Source organism: Nesoenas mayeri (assembly GCF_963082525.1).
Source record: "Nesoenas mayeri genome assembly, contig: SCAFFOLD_199, whole genome shotgun sequence".
NCBI lineage: Eukaryota > Metazoa > Chordata > Aves > Columbiformes > Columbidae > Nesoenas > Nesoenas mayeri.
In genome coordinates this window covers 1-21,621 of record NW_027660015.1, presented here as the reverse complement: position 1 = coordinate 21,621, position 21,621 = coordinate 1, and the positions used below count along the sequence as shown (strand labels likewise).

Genomic DNA, 21,621 nt, shown 5'->3' with positions numbered 1-21,621 from the left:
GGACATTGGGGGCAATGGGGGCAATGGGGGCAATGGGGGCAATGGGGGCAATGGGGACATTGGGGGCAATGGGGGCAATGGGGGCAATGGGGACATCGGGGGCAATGAGAGCAATGGGGGCATTGGGGACATTGGGGGCAATGGGGGCAATGGGGACATTGGGGGCAATGGGGCAATGGGGGCATTGGGGGCAATGGGGGCGATGGGGGCAATGGGGGCATTGGGGGCAATAGGGGCATTGGGGGCAATGGGGGCATTGGGGACATTGGGGCAATGGGGACATTGGGGACAATGGGGGCAATGGGGACATTGGGGACATTGGGGACATTGGGGGCATTGGGGGCAATGGGGTCATTGGGGTCAATGGAGACATTGGGGTCAATGGGGACATTGGGGGCAATGGGGACAATGGGGGCAATGGGGACAATGGGGGCAATGGGGACGTTGGGGTCAATGGGGTCAATGAGGCCATTGGGGCCAATGGGGACATTGGGGATATTGGGGGGGGTCTGGGGACACGGTGGGGGAGGTCTGGGGACATTGAGAACACTGGGGGACATTGGGGACAATGGGGGGGTCTGGGGACATTGGGGTCAATGGGGCCATTGGGATCAATGGGGCCATTGGGGTCCATGGGGCCATTGGGGACACTGGGGTGGGTCTGGGGACATTGGGACAATGGGGGGGGTCTGGGGACACTGTGGGGGGGTCTGGGGACATTGGGGCCATTGGGGGCCATTGGGGGCAGGGCTGTCACCTGCTGGTAGGTGTTGGTGGCGATGATCGGCCGCAGGACGGGGGTGACGGGGGGGGTGACGGGCGGGGTCACCGGGGGGGTCACGGCCAAGGTCAGCGGGTCCCCCGCGGGGGGGGGGGGGGGGGGGCGGGGGGTGACCCCAATGACCCCTGTGACCCCCAGAACCCTCCCATTGACCCCTGTGACCTCAGTGACCCCAGTGACCCTTATGACCCCCATAGCCCTCCCAGTGACCCCAGTGACCCCTGTGACCCTCAGTGACCCCAGTGACCCCCATAGCCCTCCCAGTGACCCCAATGACCCCTGTGACCCCCATAGCTCTCCCAGTGACCCGTGACTCCCATAGCCCTCCCAGTGACCCCAATGACCCCTGTGACCCTCAGTGACCTCAGTGACCCCATAGCTCCCTCAGTCGCTCCAGTGACCCCAATGACACCCATAGCCCTCCCTGTGACCTCTGTGACCCCTAGTAACCCCAGTGACCCCAATGACCTCCATAGCCCTCCCAGTGACCCCCATATCTCCCCTAGTGACCCCTGTGACCTTCAGTGACCCCAGGGACCCCTGTGACCTTCAGTGACCCCTGTGACCCCCATAGCCCTCCCAGTGACCCCCCAGTGACCCCCATAGCCCTCCCAGTGACCCCAGGCCCCGCCCCCTTCCCCATTCCACCCCCGTTGCCATGGTGACCCCAGACCCCTCCCCCTCTTCATAGTGACCCCCCCTCAGTCTCTCATCTGTTACTATGGCGACCACAGACCACGCCCCCTTACCCACTCCCCTCCCTTTGCCACGGTCAACCCAGGCCCCGCCCCCATCACCATGGCGACCTCAGGCCACGCCCCCTTCCCCACTCCATCCCCATCACCATGGCCACCGCAGGCCACGTCCCCTTCCCAACTCCACCCCCCTCACAGCCCCCGCCCGCGTCACCATGGCGACCCCAGGCCACGCCCCCTTCCCCACTCCACTCCCTTTGCCATGTGACCCCAGCCCCCGCCCCCGTCACCATGGCGACCTCAGGCCACGCCCCCTTCCCCACTCCACCCCCGTCACCATGGCGACCTCAGCCACGCCCCCTTCCCCACTGCACCTCCGTCACCATGACGACCCCAGACCCCTCCCCCTCTCCATAGTGACCCCTCCCCCCCCAGTCCCTCATCTGTTACTATGGTGACCCCAGGCCACGCCCCCTTCCCCACTCCACCCCGGTTGCCATGGTGACCCCAGCCCCCACTCGCACGGTGACCCCAGGCCCCGCCCCCGTCACCATGGCGACCCCAGGCCACGCCCCCTTCCCCACTCCACCCCCGTCACAGCCCCCGCCCGTGTCACCATGGCGACCCCAGGCCACGCCTCCTTCCCCACTCCACCCCCGTCACCATGGCGACCTCAGCCACGCCCCCTTCCCCATTCCACTCCCTTTGCCATACAGCCCTCAGGCCCCGCCCCCCATCACCATGGCGACCCCCAGACCACGCCCCCTTCCCCACTCCATCCCCGTTGCCATAGTGACCCCAGGCCCCAGCCCCCTCTCCATAGTGACCCCCCCCCAGTCCCTCATCCGTTACCATGGTGACCGCAGACCACGCCCCCTTCCCAACTCCACCCCCCTCACAGCCCCCGCCCGCGTCACCATGGCGACCCCAGGCCACGCCCCCTTCCCCACTCCACTCCCTTTGCCATGTGACTCCAGCCCCCCGCCCCCGTCACCATGGCGACCGCAGGCCACGCCCCCTTCCCCACTGCACCCCCGTCACCATGGCGATCGCAGGCCACGCCCCCTTCCCCCTCCACCCCCGTTGCCATAGTGACCCCAGGCCCCAGCCCCCTCTCCATAGTGACCCCCCCCCACAGTCCCTCATCCGTTACCATGGCGACCCCAGACCACGCCCCTTCCCCACTCCACCCCCGTCGCCATGGCGACCGCAGCCCCCACTCGCACGGTGACCCCAGGCCCCGCCCCCATCACCATGACGACCCCAGGCTACGCCCCTTTCCCCACTCCACTCCCGTCACCATGGCGACCGCAGGCCCCCCCCCCCCCCTTCCCCACTCCACTCCCGTCGCAGCCCCCGCCCGCGTCACCATGGCGACCGCAGGCCACGCCCCCTTCCCCACTCCACTCCCTTTGCCATGTGACCCCAGCCCCCTGCCCCCGTCACCATGGTGACCCCAGGCCCCGCCCCCGTCACCATGGCGACCCCAGGGGGCCCCCCCCCCCTCCTTCCCCACGCCCCCCCCGGCCCGCCCCGCTCACAGCGCCATCTCGGCCTCCATCTCCTTGAGCCGCTCCTCCCCGCTCTTGGGCGCCGCTCCCGCCGCCCCGTTGCCCCCCGGAGCGGCCGCTCCGCTCCCCGCAGACCCCGCAGCGCCGGGCCCGGGCCCGGGCCCGCCCGGAGCCGCCGCCGCCATGCTGTGAGGAGAAACCGGGCGGAAGGGGATGAAGCCACTTCCGGTGCCCGCAGCTGACGTCACTACCCGCGGCCGTCGGGAAATTGAGGCGGAATTGAGGGAAAACGGGGCAAAAAAGGCGAGTTTATTGAATGGAGGGGGGAGGGGCTCGAACGCCTGGGTCCCCTCGGTGGGGGGAGGGGCGGCTCAGCGCTTCAGTTCGCTGTAAACGTCCGCGCGGGCGCCCTGAAGCTCCTGATAGGTCGAGTCCGGCTCGGGGGGGCGGGGATTGGGCGGGGCTGACAGGGGAGAAGGGGCGGGGTCAGAAAAGAGGCCACGCCCACCCGCGCTTCACCGCTCTGGCCACGCCCCCTGCGCGGGACGCGCCCTCATTGGCTCTGCCGCTTCACCATTGGCCCCGCCCCCTTCCCCATTGACTCCGCAGCTTCCCCATTGGCTCCGCCCCTTCCCCATTGGCTCCGCCCCTTCCCATTGGCTCCGCCCCTTCTCATTGGCTCCACCCCCTTCCCCATTGGCCGAGCCCCATTCCTCATTGGCTCCGCCCCTTCCCCATTGGCCACGCCCCCTTCTCCATTGGCCCCGCCCCTTCCCCATTGGCTCCGCCCCTTCCCCATTGACTCCGCAGCTTCCCCATTGGCTCCGCCCCTTCCCCATTGGCTCCGCCCCTTCCCATTGGCTCCGCCCCCTTCCCCATTGGCTCCGCCCCTTCCCATTGGCTCCGCCCCCTTCCCCATTGGCTCCGCTCCTTCCCATTGGCCGAGCCCCCTTCCCCACTGGCTCCGCCCCCTTCCCCTTTGGCCACGCCCACTTCCCCATTGGCCCCGCCCCTTCCCCATTGGCCACGCCCACTTCCCCATTTACTCCGCCCCTTCCCCTTTGCTCCGCCCCTTCTCCATTGGCCCCGCCCCCTTCCCCATTGGCTCCGCCCCCTTCCCCATTGGCTCCGCCCCCTTCCCCATTGGCTCCGCCCCCTTCCCCATTGGCTCCGCCCCTCCCCATTGGCTCCGCCCCTTCCCCTTTGGCTCCGCCCCCTTCCCCATTGGCTGCGCCCCTTCCCATTGGCTCCGCCCCCTTCCCCATTGGCTCCGCCCCCACCTCGCTGGCCACGCTTGGCCAGGCAATAGGCCCCGCCCGCGATCAGCAGCGTCATCACGACGTCAGCAACAACCAGCGCAGCGATTGGTCCAGGACCCGGCAAACAGGAGCTGGAGTCTGGAGGGGGGGAGGGGGAGGGGCGAAAGGCGGGGCCCGAACGCCTGGGTCCCTCCCGGACGCCTGGGTCCCTCCCGGACTCCTGGGTCCCCTCCCGAACTCCTGGGTCCCTCCCGGACGCCTGGGTCCCCTCCTGAACTCCTGGGTCCCCCCCCCCGAACTCCTGGGTCCCTCCCGGACGCCTGGGTCCCTCCCGAACTCCTGGGTCCCCCCCCCCCGAACTCCTGGGTCCCCCCCCCCGAACTCCTGGGTCCCTTCCCGAACTCCTGGGTCCCTCCCGGACTCCTGGGTCCTCCCGAACTCCTGGGTCCCCTCCCGAACACCTGGGTCCCTCTGGAACTCCTGGGTCCCCCCAAACCCCCCCAAAAAATCCAACTGGGAGCCCCAAAACCCCCCCGGGAGCCCCAAAACCGTCCATTCCCCCCCCATTTGCCTCGGTGTAACATCACTTCCGGTCCCCCTGTACCTCGGTGCCACCTCTGAACCTCCCCCCCCCCACCCCCACAACCCCGAACTTTGGTTCCGCGGCGAACTTTTTGGTCCCTCCCCGAACTCCTGGGTTCCTCCCGAACTCCTGGGTCCCTCTCGAACTCCTGGGTCCCTCCCCGAACTCCTGGGTCCCTCCCCGAACTCCTGGGTCCCCCCGGGGTGGGGGAGGGGCCTCACCACTCTTCGCAGCCACGAGCCCTAAAAGACAATTGGGGGGTACAGGATGGGGGGGGGGGGGGGGGGGGAAATGACACCCCCTGAGCGCCCCTCCCCCTACCCGGACGCCTGGGTCCTCTCAGCACCCCCCACCCCTCCTCCCGCTCTCAAGGGACCCAGGCGTCCGAGTCCCCCCCCAAACTTCCCCTTTTGGGGTTTCCTTGGGTATGGGAGGGGCACCCGGACGCCTGGGTCCCTTGGGAGGGTTGGGGGGGGTTTCCCCGGACGCCTGGGTCCCTTTGGGGAGGTGGGGGAGGGGGGACTTACCGAGGAGCAGCAGGAGCAGGTGGGGGGTGCCTGGGGGGCCCATGGTGACAATGGGGGGACAGGGAGAAGTGGGCGGGGCCACACAGGGACACGCCCGCCCCACCCACGGCCACGGGACCCAGGCGTCCGGGAGGGGACCCAGGCATCCGGGCAGGGCCCAGCCACCCACATCACCCCAGCACCCATGGGCTGCCCGGACGCCTGGGTCCCCTGTGACCCCCACCCCGAACTCCTGGGTCCCCCCGAACTCCTGGATCCCTCCCGAACTCCTGGGTCCCTTCTCGAACTCCTGGGTCCATTGGGGCACTCCTGGGTCCCTCTGTGACCCCTCTATGACCCCTGTGACCCCCCCCCTACCCGGACACCTGGGTCCCCTCTGGAACCCACAGTCCCCCGAACTCCTGGGTCCCCCATGACCCCCATCCCGAACTCCTGGGTCCCTTCCCGAACTCCTGGGTCCCCCCCGAACTCCTGGGTCCCTCCTGAGCACTTGGCCCGGACGCCTGGGTGCCTTCCCGAACTCCTGGGTCCCTCCCGAACTCCTGGGTCCCCTCCCGAACTCCTGGGTCGCCCTGTGACCTCTGTGACCCCCCTATGACCCCTGTGACTCCCCCCTCCCGAACTCCTGGGTCCCTTCCCGAACTCCTGGGTCCCCCTGTGACCTCTGTGACCCCCCCTACCCGGACACCTGGGTCCCCTCTGGACCCCACAGTCCCCTCGAACTCCTGGGTCCCCATGACCCCCCTCCCAAACTCCTGGGTCCCCCCAGAACTCCTGGGTCCCTCCTGAGCACCTGGCCCGGATGCCTGGGTCCCTTCCCGAACTCCTGGGTCCCTCCTGAACTCCTGGGTCCCTCTCGAACTCCTGGGTCCCCCTGTGACCTCTGTGACTCCCTTGTGACCCCCCCCCTACCCGGACGCCTGGGTCCCCCTCTGGACCCCACAGTCTCCCGAACTCCTGGGTCCATTGGGGCACTCCTGGGTCCCCCTGTGACCTCTGTGACCCCTCTATGACCCCTGTGACCCACCCCTACCCGAACTCCTGGGTCCCTTCTGAGTGCCTGGCCTGGATGCCTGGGTCCCTCCCGAACTCCTGGGTCCATTGGGGCACTCCTGGGTCCCTCTGTGACCCCCCTATGACCCCTGTGACCCCCCTCTACCCGGACGCCTGGGTCCCCTCTGGACCCCACAGTTCCCCGAACTCCTGGGTCCCCCATGACCCCCCTCCCGAACTCCTGGGTCCCTTCTCGAACTCCTGGGTCCCTTCCCGAACTCCTGGGTCCCCTCCCGAACTCCTGGGTCCCCTCCCGAACTCCTGGGTCCATTGGGGCACTCCTGGGTCCCCCTGTGACCTCTGTGACCCCCCTATGACCCCGTGACCCCCCTCTACCCGGACGCCTGGGTCCCCTCTGGACCCCATAGTTCCCCGAACTCCTGGGTCCCCCATGACCCCCATCCCGAACTCCTGGGTCCCTTCTCGAACTCCTGGGTCCCCTCCCGAACTCCTGGGTCCCCCTGTGACCTCTGTGACCCCCCCTACCCGGACGCCTGGGTCCCCTCTGGACCCCACAGTCCCCCGAACTCCTGGGTCCCCCATGACCCCCACCCCGAACTCCTGGGTCCCCCCGAACTGCTGGGTCCCTCCTGAGCACTTGGCCCGGATGCCTGGGTCCCTTCCCGAACTCCTGGGTCCCTCCAGAACTCCTGGGTCCCCCCATAACCCCCATCCTGAACTCCTGGGTCCCCTTCCCGAACTCCTGGGTCCCTCCCGAACTCCTGGGTCCCTCCCCGAACTCCTGGGTCCCTCCCCGAACTCCTGGGTCCATTGGGGCACTCCTGGGTCCCCCTGTGACCTCTGTGACCCCTCTATGACCACTGTGACCCACCCCTACCCGGACGCCTGGGTCCCCTCTGGACCCCAGAGTTCCCCGAACTCCTGGGTCCCCCCATGACCCCCCTCCCGAACTCCTGGGTCCCTTCCCGAACTCCTGGGTCCCTCCTGAGCACCTGGCCCGGATGCCTGGGTCCCTTCGGAACTCCTGGGTCCCTCTCGAACTCCTGGGTCCCTCCCGAACTCCTGGGTCCCCCTGTGACCTCTGTGACCCCTCTATGACCCCTGTGACCCACCCCTACCCGAACTCCTGGGTCCTTCCCGAACTCCTGGATCCCTCCCGAACTCCTGGGTCCATTGGGGCACTCCTGGGTCCCTCTGTGACCCCTGTGACTCCCCCTACCCGGACGCCTGGGTCCCTCCCCGAACTCCTGGGTCCCTCCCGAACTCCTGGGTCCCTCCCGAACTCCTGGGTCCATTGGGGCACTCCTGGGTCCCCCTATGACCCCTGTGACCCCCCCTACCCGGACGCCTGGGTCCCTTCCCGAACTCCTGGGTCCCCCCGAACTCTTGGTTCCCTCCCGAACTCCTGGGTCCCTTGGGGCACTCCTGGGTCCCCCTGTGACCTCTGTGACCCCCCTATGACCCCTGTGACTCCCCCTTCCCGAACTCCTGGGTCCCCCCCGAACTCCTGGGTCCCCTCCCGAACTCCTGGGTCCCTCCCCGAACTCCTGGGTCCCTCCCCGAACTCCTGGGTCCCTTGGGGCACTCCTGGGTCCCTCTGTGACCCCTCTATGACCCCTGTGACCCCCCCCTACCCGGACGCCTGGGTCCCTTCCCGAACTCCTGGGTCCATTGGGGCACTCCTGGGTCCCTCTGTGACCCCTCTATGACCCCTGTGACCCACCCCTACCCGAACTCCTGGGTCCCCCCCGCCCCCCCCAATGAACCCTCTGCCCCCCCCTTTAGGGGGCAGAGCCACATTTAGCCCCGCCCCCTCCAAGCCCCGCCCCCTCCCCTCAAGCCCCGCCCCCTTCCCCATATCCGTGTATGGGGGGAGAGTGATCGTTGCCCTTTGGGGGCGTTAAATCGCCCCGGGGGGGTCGCAACCGCTCCTGGGGGGTTAATTACCCTTCAATGGGTCGAACTGACCCCCGGTGGGGCGTTAATTACCCGTTAATTACGCGTTAATTACGCGTTAATCACCCTCCAAGGGGCTCCAGCCGCACTGCGCATGCGCCGCCTCCTCAGAGCCGCTAGTGGGCGTGGCCGGGCGTGCGCCCCCCCCGCCCTGCGCGCTGATTGGCTGGACGGAGGTGGGGTGGGCGGGGCCGGGCGAGGGAAGCGGCGCGAGCGGCGTGGCGTGCGCGCGCCAGTGACGTGGGTCCCCGGTGGGCGAGACCAAGTCACGGTAACGAGGGGGGTGGAAACATTTCGGGGGGGGGTTTAGGGGTTCGGGAGGGACCATTCGCACCTTAGGGGGGGGTTTAGGGGGGTCGGGAGGGTCCATGGGGTTCTATGGTGGGGTGGGGAGCGACCATTGCCAGTCTAAGGGGGGGGTTTAGGGTCCATGGGGCTCTATGGTGGAGTGGGGAGCGACCATTCCCAGGCTGGGGGGGGGTTGGGGGGTCGGGAGGGACCATTGTGCTCTATGGTGGGGTGGGGAGCGACCATTCCCAGGCTAGGGGGGGGTTTGGGGGTTCGGGAGGGACCATTGTGCTCTATGGTGGAGTCGGGAGAGACCATTTCCCCCCTAGGGGGGAGTTTGGGGGGGTCGGGAGCGACCATTTCCCCCCTATGGGGGAGTTTGGGGGGGTCGGGTGAGACCATTTCCCCCCTAGGGGGGAGTTTGGGGGGTTCGGGAGAGACCATTTCCCCCCTAGTAGGGAGTTAGGGGGTTCGGGAGGGACCATTGTGCTCTATGGTGGAGTCGGGAGAGACCATTTCCCCCCTAGGGGGGAGTTTGGGGGGGTCGGGAGCGACCATTTCCCCCCTAGGGGGGAGTTTGGGGGGGTCGGGTGAGACCATTTCCCCCCTAGGGGGGAGTTTGGGGGGTTCGGGAGAGACCATTTCCCCCCTAGGGGGGAGTTAGGGGGTTCGGGAGGGACCATTGTGCTCTATGGTGGAGTCGAGAGAGACCATTTCCAGGCTAGGGGGGGGTTGGGGGGTTCGGGAGCGACCATTCCCCCCCTAGGGGGGAGTTTAGGGGGTTCAGGAGGGACTATTTGGTTCGGGAGCGACCATTTCCCCCCTAGGGGGGAGTTTTGGGGGGGTCAGGAGCGACCATTCCCCCCCTGGGGGGCACTTTGGTTGGGTCTGGACGCTCCATTGCGCTCTATGGCGGTCGGGCCAGACCATTCCCCACCCCGCCGGGGGGAGTTTGGGGTGCTCAGAACCCCCCATTCGCACTCTGTGGCGGGTTTAAGGGGTCGGGACGCACCCCATTGATTTAGGGGAAGGGGGGTATGTCCCCCCCCGATAATTTTGGGGGTTCTGGTGGTGTTTTGGGGTGTTTATGGGATGGTTTATGTGTGTGTCCCCCCCCCCGCAGGTAATGGCTCCGCCCCGCTGTGCCGCCGCTGCCCGTTGGCGGCCGCGCTTCGCCGCCCCCGCACTGGGGAGCGTTTGTGCCGCAGCTGCTTCATCAGCGCCTTCCAAAATGAGGTGCTACGAGCTTTGGGGGTCACGGACCCCCCCAAAAACCACCCCCACCCCACCCCCGGGGTCCCCCCGAATGGGCCCCCCCATCGGCAAACCGAGGGGAGCAACGGGGGGGAAATGGGGGGGCCCGAAATGCAGCCCCCCCCCCCCCTTCCAACCACTGGGAGCTCAATGAGGGATGGGGGGGGTGGGCAACAAAGTGGGGGGTCCCCCAAAATTAGGGGGGGGGGAAAAGGGGTTCGCCGTGAAATCCGGTATGGGGGGGGTTGGGGGGGGGTGGTCCCCAAAAGGAGAAGCCCCCACAATTTATTATGGGGGTGGGAGAGCACCCCAAATTCATCCCGTTATGTGCAGCACCCAATGAGACCCAAAGTGGGGGTGTCCCCCCCCATCCCAAGTGGGGTGTCCCCCCCAATTCCAATCAGGGGGTCCCCAATGTCTTCCCATTGTCCCCAGCACCCAATGAGCCCCAAAATGGGGGGACCCCCAGTTCTAAGTGGGTGTCCCCCCCAATTCCCATCAGGGGGTCCCCAAGGTCCCCAATGAACCCCAAACTGGGGGTCCCCCCCAATTCCAAGTGGGGCGTCCCCCCCAATTCCAATGGGGGGGTCCACAATGCCCTCCCATTGTCCCCAGCACCCAATGAACCCCAAACTGGGGGTCCCCCCAGTTCCAACCAGGGGGTCCCCAATGCCCTCCCCATAGAGGGGGGTCCCCCCAGTTCCAATCAGGGTGTCCCCCCCAATTCCAACAAGGGGGTCCCCAATACCCTCCCATTATCCCCAGCCCCCAATCAGCTCCAAACTGGGGGTTCCCCCAATTCCAACTGGGGTGTCCCCCCCATTACAAAGTGGGGTGTCCCCCCTAATTCCAACCAGGGGGTCCCCAAAGTCCCCAATCCCTTCCCATTATCCCCAGCACCCAACGACCCCCAACCAGGGGTCCCCCCAATTCCAACCAGGGGGTCCCCAATGTCTTCTCATTATTCCCAGCACCCAATCAGCCCCAAACTGGGGGTCCCCCCAATTCCAACCAAGGGGTCCCCAATACCCTCCCATTAACCCCAGCACCCAATGAACCCCAAACTGGGGGTCCCTCCCATACCTCCATCCCCCAAGAGGGGGAACCCCCCAATTCCAACCAGAGGGTCCCCAATCCCCTCCCATTACCCCCAGCACCCAACAACCCCCAAACTGGGGGTCCCCCCAATTCCAACCAGGGGGTCCCCAATACCCTCCCATTATCCCCAGCACCCAACGAGCCCCAAACTGGGGGTCCCCCCAATTCCAACCAGGGGGTCCCCAAACCCTTCCCCATAGAGGAGGGTCCCCCCAATTCCATCCCCAATCCCCTCCTATTATCCCCAGCACCCAATGAACCCCAAACTGGGGGTCCCCCCAATTCCAACCAGGGGGTCCCCAAAGTCCCCAAACCCCTCCCATTACCCTCAGCCCCCAATCAGCCCCAAACTGGGGGTCCCCCCAATTCCAACCAGGGGGTCCCCAATACCCTCCCATTATCCCCAGCATCCAATGAGTCCCAAACTGGGGGTCCCCCCAATTCCAACCAGGGGGTCCCCAAACCCCTCCCCATAGTGGGGTGTCCTCCCAGTTCCAATCAGGGGCTCCCTCCCAGTTCCAACCAGGGGGTCCCCAATGTCTTCCCATTATCCCCAGTATCCAACGAGCCCCAAACTGGGGGTCCCCCCAATTCCAACCAGGGGGTCCCCCCCAATTCCAAGTGGGGTCCCCCTCCCATTACCAAGTGGGGAGTCCCCCCCAATCCCATGCAGGGTATCCCCCCCAATTCCAACCAAGGGGTCCCCAAACCCCTCCCATTATCCCCAGCCCCCAATCAGCCCCAAACTGGAGGTGTCCCCAGTTCCAAGTGGGGTCCCCCCCCCCATCTCCAAGTGGGGTCCCCCCCCTCCCCGCCGCGCCGTCCCCTCCCCCGGCGCCATCATCGCGGTGGCGGCGTCGGGCGGGAAGGACTCGTCGGTTCTGGCTCACCTGCTGTCCCAGTTCTCCCAGTTCACCCAGTACCGCCTGGTGCTGTTGGCGGTGGACGAGGGGATCGCCGGGTACCGCGAGGAGGCGCTGGGGGCGCTGCGGGCGGCGCGGGGGGCGCTGCCGTTATTGGTGCTGAGCCACCGGGAGCTGTTTGGGTGCAGCGTGGATGAACTGGGAGAACTGGGAGCACTGGGGGGAATGAGAGGGGGAAAGAAAGGGGGGGAATTGGGAGGAGTGGGGAGGGGGGGCAGCCGCTGCACGTTCTGCGGGGTGTGGAGGAGGCAGGCGCTGGAGAGGGGGGCGAGGATGCTGGGAGCGGATTGGATCGCCACCGGTGAGTTATGGGGGGCAATGGGGGGGAGTGGGAGGGGATGGGAGGGGATTGGGATGGGGGGAATGGGGGGGAATGGGAGGAGATTGGGATGGGGGGGAATGGGAGGGATTGGGGGAGACTGGGATGGACTGGGGGGCAATGGGAGGGAGTGGGAGGGGATGGGAGGGGATTGGGATGGACTGGGGGGCAATGGGAGGGGATTGGGATGGGGGGAATGGGGGGGATTGGGGAAGACTGGGATGGACTAGGGGGGAATGGGAGGGGATGGCGGGAACTGGGATGGACTGGGGGGGAATGGGAGGGAATGGGAACAGATTGAGATGGGGGGACTGGGAGGGAATGGGATGAACTGGAAGGGGATTGGGATGGACTGGGGGGGAATGGGAGGGATTGGGATGGGAGGGAACTGGGAGGGGATTGGGATGGGGGGGAATGGGAGGGAACTGGGAGGGACTGGGGGGCAATGGGAGGGAATGGGAAGGGATTGGGATGGGGGGAATGGGGGGCAATGGGAGGAACTGGGATGGACTGGGGGGCAATGGGAGGGAGTGGGAGGCGATGGGAGGGGATTGGGATGGACTGGGGGGCAATGGGAGGGGATGGGAGGGGATTGGGATGGACTGGGGGGCAATGGGAGGGGATGGGAGGGGATTGGGATGGACTGGGGGGGAATGGGAGGGGATGGGGGAGATTGGGGGTCAATGGGAGGGACTGGGAGGGAATGGGATGGACTGGGGGGCAATGGGAGGGAATGGGAGAGGATTGGGATGGGGGGAATGGGGGGGACTGGGATGGACTGGGGGGGAATGGGAGGGAATGGGAACGGATTGAGATGGGGGGAATGGGGGGAACTGAGGGAGACTGGGATGGACTGGGGGGATTGGGATGGGGGGAAGTGGGGGGACTGGGAGGGGATGGGGAGACAATGGGAGGGGATTGAGGGGGACTGGGATGGACTGGGTGAGACTGGGAGGGAATGGGAGGCACTGGGAGGGAATGGGAGGGGATTGGGATGGGGGGAATGGGAGGGACTGGGAGGGGATTGGGATGGACTGAGGGGCAATGGGGGGGAATGGGAGGAGATTGGGATGGGGGGATTGGGGGAGACTGGGATGGACTGAAGGGGATTGGGATGGGGGGGACTGGGATGAACTGGGATGAACTGGAAGGGGACTGGGATGGATTGGGGGTGAATGGGAGGAGACTGGGAGGGGGTTGAGATGGGAGGACTGGGATGGACTGGGGGGCAATGGGAGGGGACTGGGGGAGACTGGGAGGGGATGGGAAGGACTGGGGGGTACTAGGGGGGAATGGGAGGGGATTGGAAGGGGGGGGACTGGGAGGGACTAGGATGGACTGGGAGGGGGTTGAGAGGGGACTGGGGGGTACTGGGGGTTAATGGGGAACAATGCGGGGACTGGAAGGAATGGGGGGGACTGGGATGGACTGGGGGGAACTGGGAGGGACTGGGGGGACAATGGGAGGGAATTGGGATGGACTGGGAGGGACTGGGAAGGGATTGGGATGGGGGGAATGGAGGGGACTGGGATGGACTGGGAGGGACTGGGGCGGGATGGGAGGGACTGGGAGGAGACTGGGATGGGGGGACTCGGAGGGAATGGGGGGGCACTGGGAGGGACTGGGGGGGAATGGGATGGACTGGAAGGGGATTGGGGGGGAATGGGGGGGATTGGGAGGCAATTGGGATGGACTGGGGGACAATGGGAGCACTGGGGGGCACTGGGACTCACTGGCCCCCCCCAGGTCACAATGCCGATGACATCGCCGAGACCGTGCTCATGAACTTCCTGCGCGGGGACGTGGCGCGGCTGCGGCGCATGGCGGCCGAGGCTGCCGACATGGCCGCCGACATGGCCGCCAATATGGCCGCCAAGGACACCGACATGGCCGCCGACATGGCCGCCAATATGGCCGCCAATAAGGCCAGCAAGGACACCAACATGGCCGCCAAGGACACCAACATGGACACCAACATGGCCGCCAACATGGCCGCCAAGGACGCCAACATGGCCGCCAACATGGACACCAACATGGCTGCCAAGGACACCAACATGGCCGCCGAGGACACCAACATGGCCGCCAAGGACACCGACATGGCCACCGACATGGCCGCCGACATGGCCGCTGAGGACACCAACATGGCTGCCAACATGGACACCAACATGGCAGCCAACATGGCCACCAAGGACAGCAACATGGCCGCCAACATGGCTGCCAATATGGCCAGCAAGGACACCAACATGGCCGCCAACGTGGCCGCCAACATGGCCACCGACATGGACACCAACATGGCCGCCAAGGACATCAACATGGACACCAACATGGCCGCCATCATGGCCACCATGGAGACCACCAGGAGCCCCATAGAACCCAACAGGAACCCCATAGAACCCCCCAGTAACCCCACAGAACCCACCAAGAACCCAATGGAGACCACCAAGAACCCCATAGAACCCCCCAAAAATCCCCCAAGACCCCCCAAAAACCCCATGGAGACCACCAAGAACCCCATGGAGACCACCAAGAACCCCATGGAGACCCCCACAAACCCCAAAGAACCCCCCAAAAACCCCCCAGAACCCCCCAAAAACCCCCCAAGAACCCCCCTCCACCCCATACAACCCCTCCAAACCCGCCCACCTGCTCCTCCCCGCCGCCCGCGTCCTCCCATTCCCCGCCTCAAACCGCTCCGCCATGCCTACGAGAAGGAGATCGTCCTCCTCGCCCACCACCTGGGGCTGCGCTACTTCAGCACCGAGTGCTCCTACGCGGCTCGCGCCTTCCGCGGCCACCCCCGCGCGCTCCTCAAGGACCTGGAAGCCGCCCGCTCCAGCGCCGTAGCCGCGTTGGGCCACTCGGGACGCCGGTTGGCTATCGGGGAAGCCGTGGGGCCGGGGGGCGCTATGGGGGTGTGCGGGAGGTGCGGGTTCGGGAGTAGCCGTGGGGTGTGTAAGGCGTGCGTGTTGGTGGAGGCGGTGGAGAGGGGGAGGCCCAAGGTGGGGGTGGGGGAGGGGGAGAGGGGGCAATGGGTTGGGGGGCAATGGGTTGGGGGGCACCAAGGTGGGGGTCATGGGGATGAGGGTTATGGGGTTAATGGTCAATGGGTTGGTGGCCACCAAGATGGGGGACATGGCGTTGGTGGCCATCGGGTTGGTGGCCACCAAGATGGGGGGCATGGGGGTGATGGTTATGGGGTTGGTGGCCATCAAGGTGGTGGTCAATGGGTTGGTGGCCACCAAGGTGGTTGTTATGGGGTTGGTGGCCATGGGGTTGATGGTTATGGGGTTGGTGGCCATCAAGGTGGTGGTCAATGGGTTGGTGGCCACCAAGGTGGTTGTTATGGGGTTGGTGGCCATGGGGTTGATGGTTATGGGGTTGGTGGCCATCAAGGTGGTGGTCAATGGGTTGGTGGCCACCAAGGTGGGGGTCATGGGGGTGGGGGTTATGGGGTTGGTGGCCATCAAGCTGGTGGTCATGGGGTTGGTGGCCAAGGGGTTGGTGACCACCAAGGTGGTTGTTATGGGGTTGGTGGCCATGGGGTTAATGGTCAAGGGGTTGGTGGCCATGAGGTTGGTGGCCATTGGGATGATGATCATAGGGTTGATGGCCACCAAGGTGGTGGTCAATGGGTTGGTGGCCACCAAGATGGGGGTCATGGAGTTCATGGCCATGGGGTTAATGGTCAAGGGGTTGGTGGCCACCAAGATGGGGGACATGGAGTTGGTAGCCATGGGGTTGATGGTTATGGGGTTGATGGCCACCAAGGTGGTTGTTATGGGGTTGATGGTCATGGGGTTGATGGTTATGGGGTTGGTGGCCACCAAGGTGGTGGTCATGGGGTTGGTGGCCAAGGGGTTGGTGACCACCAAGGTGGTTGTTATGGGGTTGGTGGCCATGGGGTTGATGGTTATGGGGTTGGTGGCCACCAGGATGATGGTCATGGGGTTAATGGTCAAGGGGTTGGTGGGCACCAAGATGGGGGACATGGGGATGATGGTTATGGGGTTAATGGTCAAGGGGTTGATGGCCACCAAGATGATGGTTATGGGGTTGGGGGTCATCAGGATGGGGGTTATGGGGTTGATGGTCATGGGGTTGGCGGTTATGGGGTTAATGGTCAAGGGGTTGGTGGCCACCAAGATGGTGGTTATGGGGTTGGGGGTCATGGGGTTGGTGGTTATGGGGTTGGTGGCCGCCAGGATGATGGTCATGGAGTTGGTGGCCATGGAGGTCATAGTCAAGGGGTTGGTGGCCATGGGGCTGGTGGCCATGGGGCTTGTTGCCATGGGTCTGGTGGCCATGGGTCTGGTGGCCATGGGGTTGGTGGCCACCAGGATGATGGTCATGGGCTTGGTGGCCATAGGGCTTGTTGCCATAGGGCTGGTGGCCACCAGGATGATGGTCATGGGGCTGGTGGCCATGGGGCTTCTTGCCATGGGTCTGGTGACCATGGGGCTGGTAGCCATGGGGCTGGTGGCCATGGGGGTCATAGTCAAGAGTCTGGTGGCCATGGGACTTGTTGCCATGGGTCTGGTGGCCATGGGGTTGGTGGCCACCAGGATCATGGCCATGGGTCTGGTAGCCATGGGACTTGTTGCCATGGGGTTGGTGGCCACCAGGATGATGGTCATGGGGCTGGTGGCCATGGGGGTCATAGTCAAGGGGTTGGTGGCCATGGGGCTTGTTGCCATGGGGCTGGTGGCCATGGGGTTGGTAGCCATGGGGCTTGTTGCCATGGGGTTGGTGGCCACCAGGATCATGGTCATGGGTCTGGTAGCCATGAGGCTTGTTGCCATGGGTCTGGTGGCCATGGGGTTGGTAGCCACCAGGATGATGGTCATGGGGCTCATTGCCATAGGGTTGGTAGCTATGGGGTTGGTGGCCACCAGGATCATGGCCATGGGTCCGGTGGCCATGGGGCTTGTTGCCATGGGGTTGGTAGCCATGGGTCTGGTGGCCATGGGGTTGGTGGCCATAGGGTTGGTGGCCACCAGGATGATGGTCATGGGGTTGGTGCCCATGGGTCTGGTGGCCACCAGGATCATGGCCATGGGGCTGGTGGCCATGGGGCTGGTGGCCATGGGGCTTGTTGCTATGGGGTTGGTAGCCATGGGGTTGGTGGCCATGGGTCTGGTAGCCATGGGGTTGGTGGCCACCAGGATCATGGCCATGGGTCTGGTAGCCATGAGGCTTGTTGCCATGGGGCTGGTGGCCACCAGGATCATGGCCATGGGTCTGGTAGCCATGGGGTTGGTAGCCATGGGTTTGGTAGCCATGGGGTTGGTAGCCATGGGGCTGGTGGCCATGGGGCTGGTAGCCATGGGTCTGGTGGCCATGAGGTTGGTAGCCATGGGGCTGGTGGCCATGGGGTTGATGCCCATGGGTCCGGTGGCCATGGGGTTGGTGGCCATGGGGTTGGTAGCCATGGGGCTGGTGGCCATGGGGCTGGTGGCCATGGGGTTGATGCCCATGGGTCCGGTGGCCATGGGGTTGGTGGCCATGGGGTTGGTAGCCATGGGTCTGGTGGCCATGGGGTTGGTAGCCATGGGGCTTGTTGCCATGGGGTTGGTGGCCACCAGGATCATGGTCATGGGTCTGGTGGCCATGAGGTTGGTAGCCATGGGTCTGGTGGCCATGGGGCTGGTAGCCATGGGGCTGGTGGCTATGGGTCTGATGGTCATGGGTCTGGTAGCCATGGGTCTGGTGGCCATGGGGCTTGTTGCCATGGGGCTGGTGGCCATGGGGTTGGTAGCCATGGGTCTGGTGGCCATGGGTTTGGTAGCCATGGGGCTGGTGGCCACCAGGATCATGGCCATGGGGCTGGTGGCCATGGGGTTGGTTGCCATGGGGCTTGTTGCCATGGGGCTGGTGGCCATGGGTCTGATGGTCATGGGGTTGGTAGCCATGGGTCTGGTCCCCGTGGGTCTGGTGGCCATGGGGCTGGTGCCCATGGGGCTGGTGGCTATGGGGCTGGTAGCCATGGGATTGGTAGCCATGGGGCTGGTGGCCATGGGGCTGGTGCCCATGGGGCTGGTGGCTATGGGGCTGGTAGCCATGGGATTGGTAGCCATGGGGCTGGTGACCATGGATCTGGTGGCCATGGGGTTGGTGGCTATGGGGCTGGTGGCCATGGGTCCGGTGGCCATGGGTCCAGTGGCCACGTGGCCAGCGGGTGGGGGCGGGGGGAGAGGCGGCCGGTGGAGGTGGAGCTGGTGGTGGGGGAGGGGCGGTGGGTGCGGCGGCACCTGCTGGGGGTGGGGCAGGGCTGGGGGGCGCTCAACGTCTGGGACTTCTAAGGGGGTGTTTGGGGGGGTCCCCGGGTTAATTGGGGGGTCCCTGGGTTAATTAGGGGGTCCCTAAGGTAATTAGGAGACTCTGGGGTAATTGGGGGGTCCGTAAGGTAATTAGGAGACTCTGGGGTAATTGGGGGGTCCCCAAGGTAATTAGGAGGCCCTGAAGTAATTGGGGGGTCCCCAAGGTAATTAGGGGTCCCTGGGTTAATTAGGGGGTCCCCAAGGTAATTGGGGGGTCCCCAAGGTAATTAGGAGGCTCTGAAGTAATTGGGGGTCGCTGGGTTAATTGGGGGCCCCAAGGTAATTAGGGGGTCCCTGGGACAATTGGGGGATCCCCAAGGTAATTGGGGGGTCCCCAAGGTAATTAGGAGGCCCTGGGTTAATTGAGGGGTCTCTGGGACAATTAGGGGGTCCCCAAGGTAATTAGGAGGCTCTGGGTTAATTGGGGGTCCCTAAAGTAATTAGAGAGTCCCTGGGTTAATTAGAGGGTCGCTGAGTTAATTGGGGGGTGCCCAAGGTAATTGGGGGGTCCTCAAGGTAATTAGGGGTCCCTGGGTTAATTAGGGGGTCCCCAAGGTAATTGGGGGGTTCCTAAAGTAATTAGGAGGCCCTGGGTTAATTGAGGGGTCTCTGGGACAATTGGGGGGTCCCCAAGGTAATTAGGAGGCTCTGGGTTAATTGGGGGTCCCTAAAGTAATTAGAGAGTCCCTGGGTTAATTAGAGGGTCGCTGAGTTAATTAGGGGGTGCCCAAGGTAATTGGGGGGTCCTCAAGGTAATTAAGGGTCCCTGGGTTAATTAGGGGGTCCCCAAGGTAATTGGGGGGTTCCTAAAGTAATTAGGAGGCCCTGGGTTAATTGAGGGGTCTCTGGGACAATTGGGGGGTCCCCAAGGTAATTAGGAGGCTCTGGGTTAATTGGGGGTCCCTAAAGTAATTAGAGAGTCCCTGGGTTAATTAGAGGGTCGCTGAGTTAATTGGGGGGTGCCCAAGGTAATTGGGGGGTCCTCAAGGTAATTAGGGGTCCCTGGGTTAATTAGGGGGATCCCCAAGGTAATTGGGGGGTTCCTAAAGTAATTAGGAGGCCCTGGGTTAATTGAGGGGTCTCTGGGACAATTGGGGGGTCCCCAAGGTAATTAGGAGGCTCTGGGTTAATTGGGGGTCCCTAAAGTAATTAGGGAGTCCCTGGGTTAATTAGCGGGTCGCTGAGTTAATTGGGGGGTCCCCAAGGTAATTGAGGGGTCCTCAAGGTAATTAGGGGTCCCTGGGTTAATTAGGGGGTCCCCAAGGTAATTGGGGGGTTCCTAAAGTAATTAGGAGGCCCTGGGTTAATTGGGGAGTCTCTGGGACAATTGGGGGGTCCCCAAGGTAATTAGGAGGCTCTGGGTTAATTGGGGGTCCCTAAAGTAATTAGGGAGTCCCTGGGTTAATTAGAGGGTCGCTGAGTTAATTGGGGGGTGCCCAAGGTAATTGGGGGGTCCTCAAGGTAATTAGGGGTCCCTGGGTTAATTAGGGGGTCCCCAAGGTAATTGGGGGGTTCCTAAAGTAATTAGGAGGCCCTGGGTTAATTGAGGGGTCTCTGGGACAATTGGGGGGTCCCCAAGGTAATTAGGAAGCTCTGGGTTAATTGGGGGTCCCTAAAGTAATTAGGGAGTCCCTGGGTTAATTAGAGGGTCGCTGAGTTAATTGGGGGGTCCCCAAGGTAATTGGGGGGTCCTCAAGGTAATTAGGGGTCCCTGGGTTAATTAGGGGGATCCCCAAGGTAATTAGGAGGCCCTGGGTTAATTAGAGGGTCCCTGGGTTAATTGGGGGGTCCCTGCGGCCATTGGGGTCCCTGGCGCTGATTGGGGGGCAATAGGACCCTGGGGAGCTGTGGGCGGGGCTTCGGGTTTAAGGGGCGTGGTCAGAGGAGGGGCGTGGCTACACCCTGTGACGTCACCGGCGCTGACCCGCGCGCTATGCAAATGAGATGCGGTTGGGGGGGCGCGGCCATGCAAATGAGCACCTGTGCAAATAAAACCCGTATGAGGCGCTTATGCAAATGAGACGCGTTTGTGGGCGTGGTCTGTTGCAAATGAGGGTGTGGCCGGGGGGGCGTGGCTGTGCAAGCCACGGACCAATCAGCAGCCGTGTGGGGGGTTAGAAGCGGGAAGGGGGCGTGGCCATGTAAATGAGACCAATAAATGGTCGTTGTGTTGAATGGGAGGGGCGGGGATATGCAAATGAGGGGAGGGGTGGGCGTGGCCACCGGGGGGGGAACGGGGTGGGGGGGATTTGAGAGCGCTGGGGGCGCCTTTTATGCAAATGAGCCCTGCGGTGGGCGTGGCCAGGGGAGTTACGTGGGGGGGGGTTATTGAGAGCGCTGGGGGCGCCTTTTATGCAAATGAGAGGAGCGGTGGGCGTGGCCACCGGGGGAAGGGGGTGGGGGGGGTATTGAGAGCGCTGGGGGCGCCTTTTATGCAAATGAGCAGAGCGGTGGGCGTGGCCACGGGAGTTATGTGGGGGGGGTATTGAGAGCGCTGGGGGCGCCTTTTATGCAAATGAGGGGAGTGGTGGGCGTGGCCACCGGGGGGGACCGGGGTGGGGGGGGGTATTGAGAGCGCTGGGGGCGCCTTTTATGCAAATGAGCCCGGCGGTGGGCGTGGCCACCGGGGGGGACTGGGGTGGGGGGGGTATTGAGAGCGCTGGGGGCGCCTTTTATGCAAATGAGCCCCGGCGGTGGGCGTGGCCGGGTATGCAAACGGAACGCTACGTGGGCTCTGGCTCCGCCCCCGCGTGCGTGGTGACGTCATTTCCGGCGCGGCGGGAAGATGTCGGGGCTGCGGCTGCAGCTGGAGCCGCTGAGGGAACCGCTGGGGCTGGTTCGGGCGCTGCAGTGGGTGAGGAACTGGAATGGGGGGAAATGGGGGGAAATGGGAGGGAAATGGGGGGACTGGGAGGGAAATGGGGGGACTGGGGGGGAGATGGGTGGGACTGGGAGGGACTAGGGGGGAAATGGGAGGGAAATGGGGGGGACTGGGAGGGACTGGGATGGTTAATTGGGGGTTAATGGGGGACAATGGGGGGACTGGGAGGGACTGGGAGGGAAATGGGAGGGAACTGGGAGCACTGGGAGGGAAAT

The 21,621-nt window shown here is 64.6% G+C and overlaps 2 protein-coding genes across 2 annotated transcripts; one reads left to right on the top strand and one right to left on the bottom strand.

Annotated features, from left to right (window-relative positions):
- Window positions 1–3,358: 3,358 nt before the first annotated feature.
- TYROBP (transmembrane immune signaling adaptor TYROBP) lies at window positions 3,359–5,399 on the bottom strand (the record flags this gene model as incomplete). Its single annotated transcript, XM_080364500.1, has 4 exons — window positions 3,359–3,450; window positions 4,268–4,384; window positions 5,051–5,071; window positions 5,357–5,399. 4 exons carry the CDS (start codon window positions 5,397–5,399, stop codon window positions 3,359–3,361), a joined length of 273 nt encoding a protein of 90 aa, XP_080220626.1.
- Window positions 5,400–11,115: 5,716 nt separating this feature from the next.
- On the top strand, window positions 11,116–15,290 carry CTU1 (cytosolic thiouridylase subunit 1; the record flags this gene model as incomplete). Its single annotated transcript, XM_080364499.1, has 4 exons — window positions 11,116–12,042; window positions 12,097–12,190; window positions 13,955–15,131; window positions 15,272–15,290. Exons 1-4 carry the CDS (start codon window positions 11,503–11,505, stop codon window positions 15,288–15,290), a joined length of 1,830 nt encoding a protein of 609 aa, XP_080220625.1. The 5' UTR covers window positions 11,116–11,502.
- Between the last annotated feature and the right edge of the window lie 6,331 nt (window positions 15,291–21,621).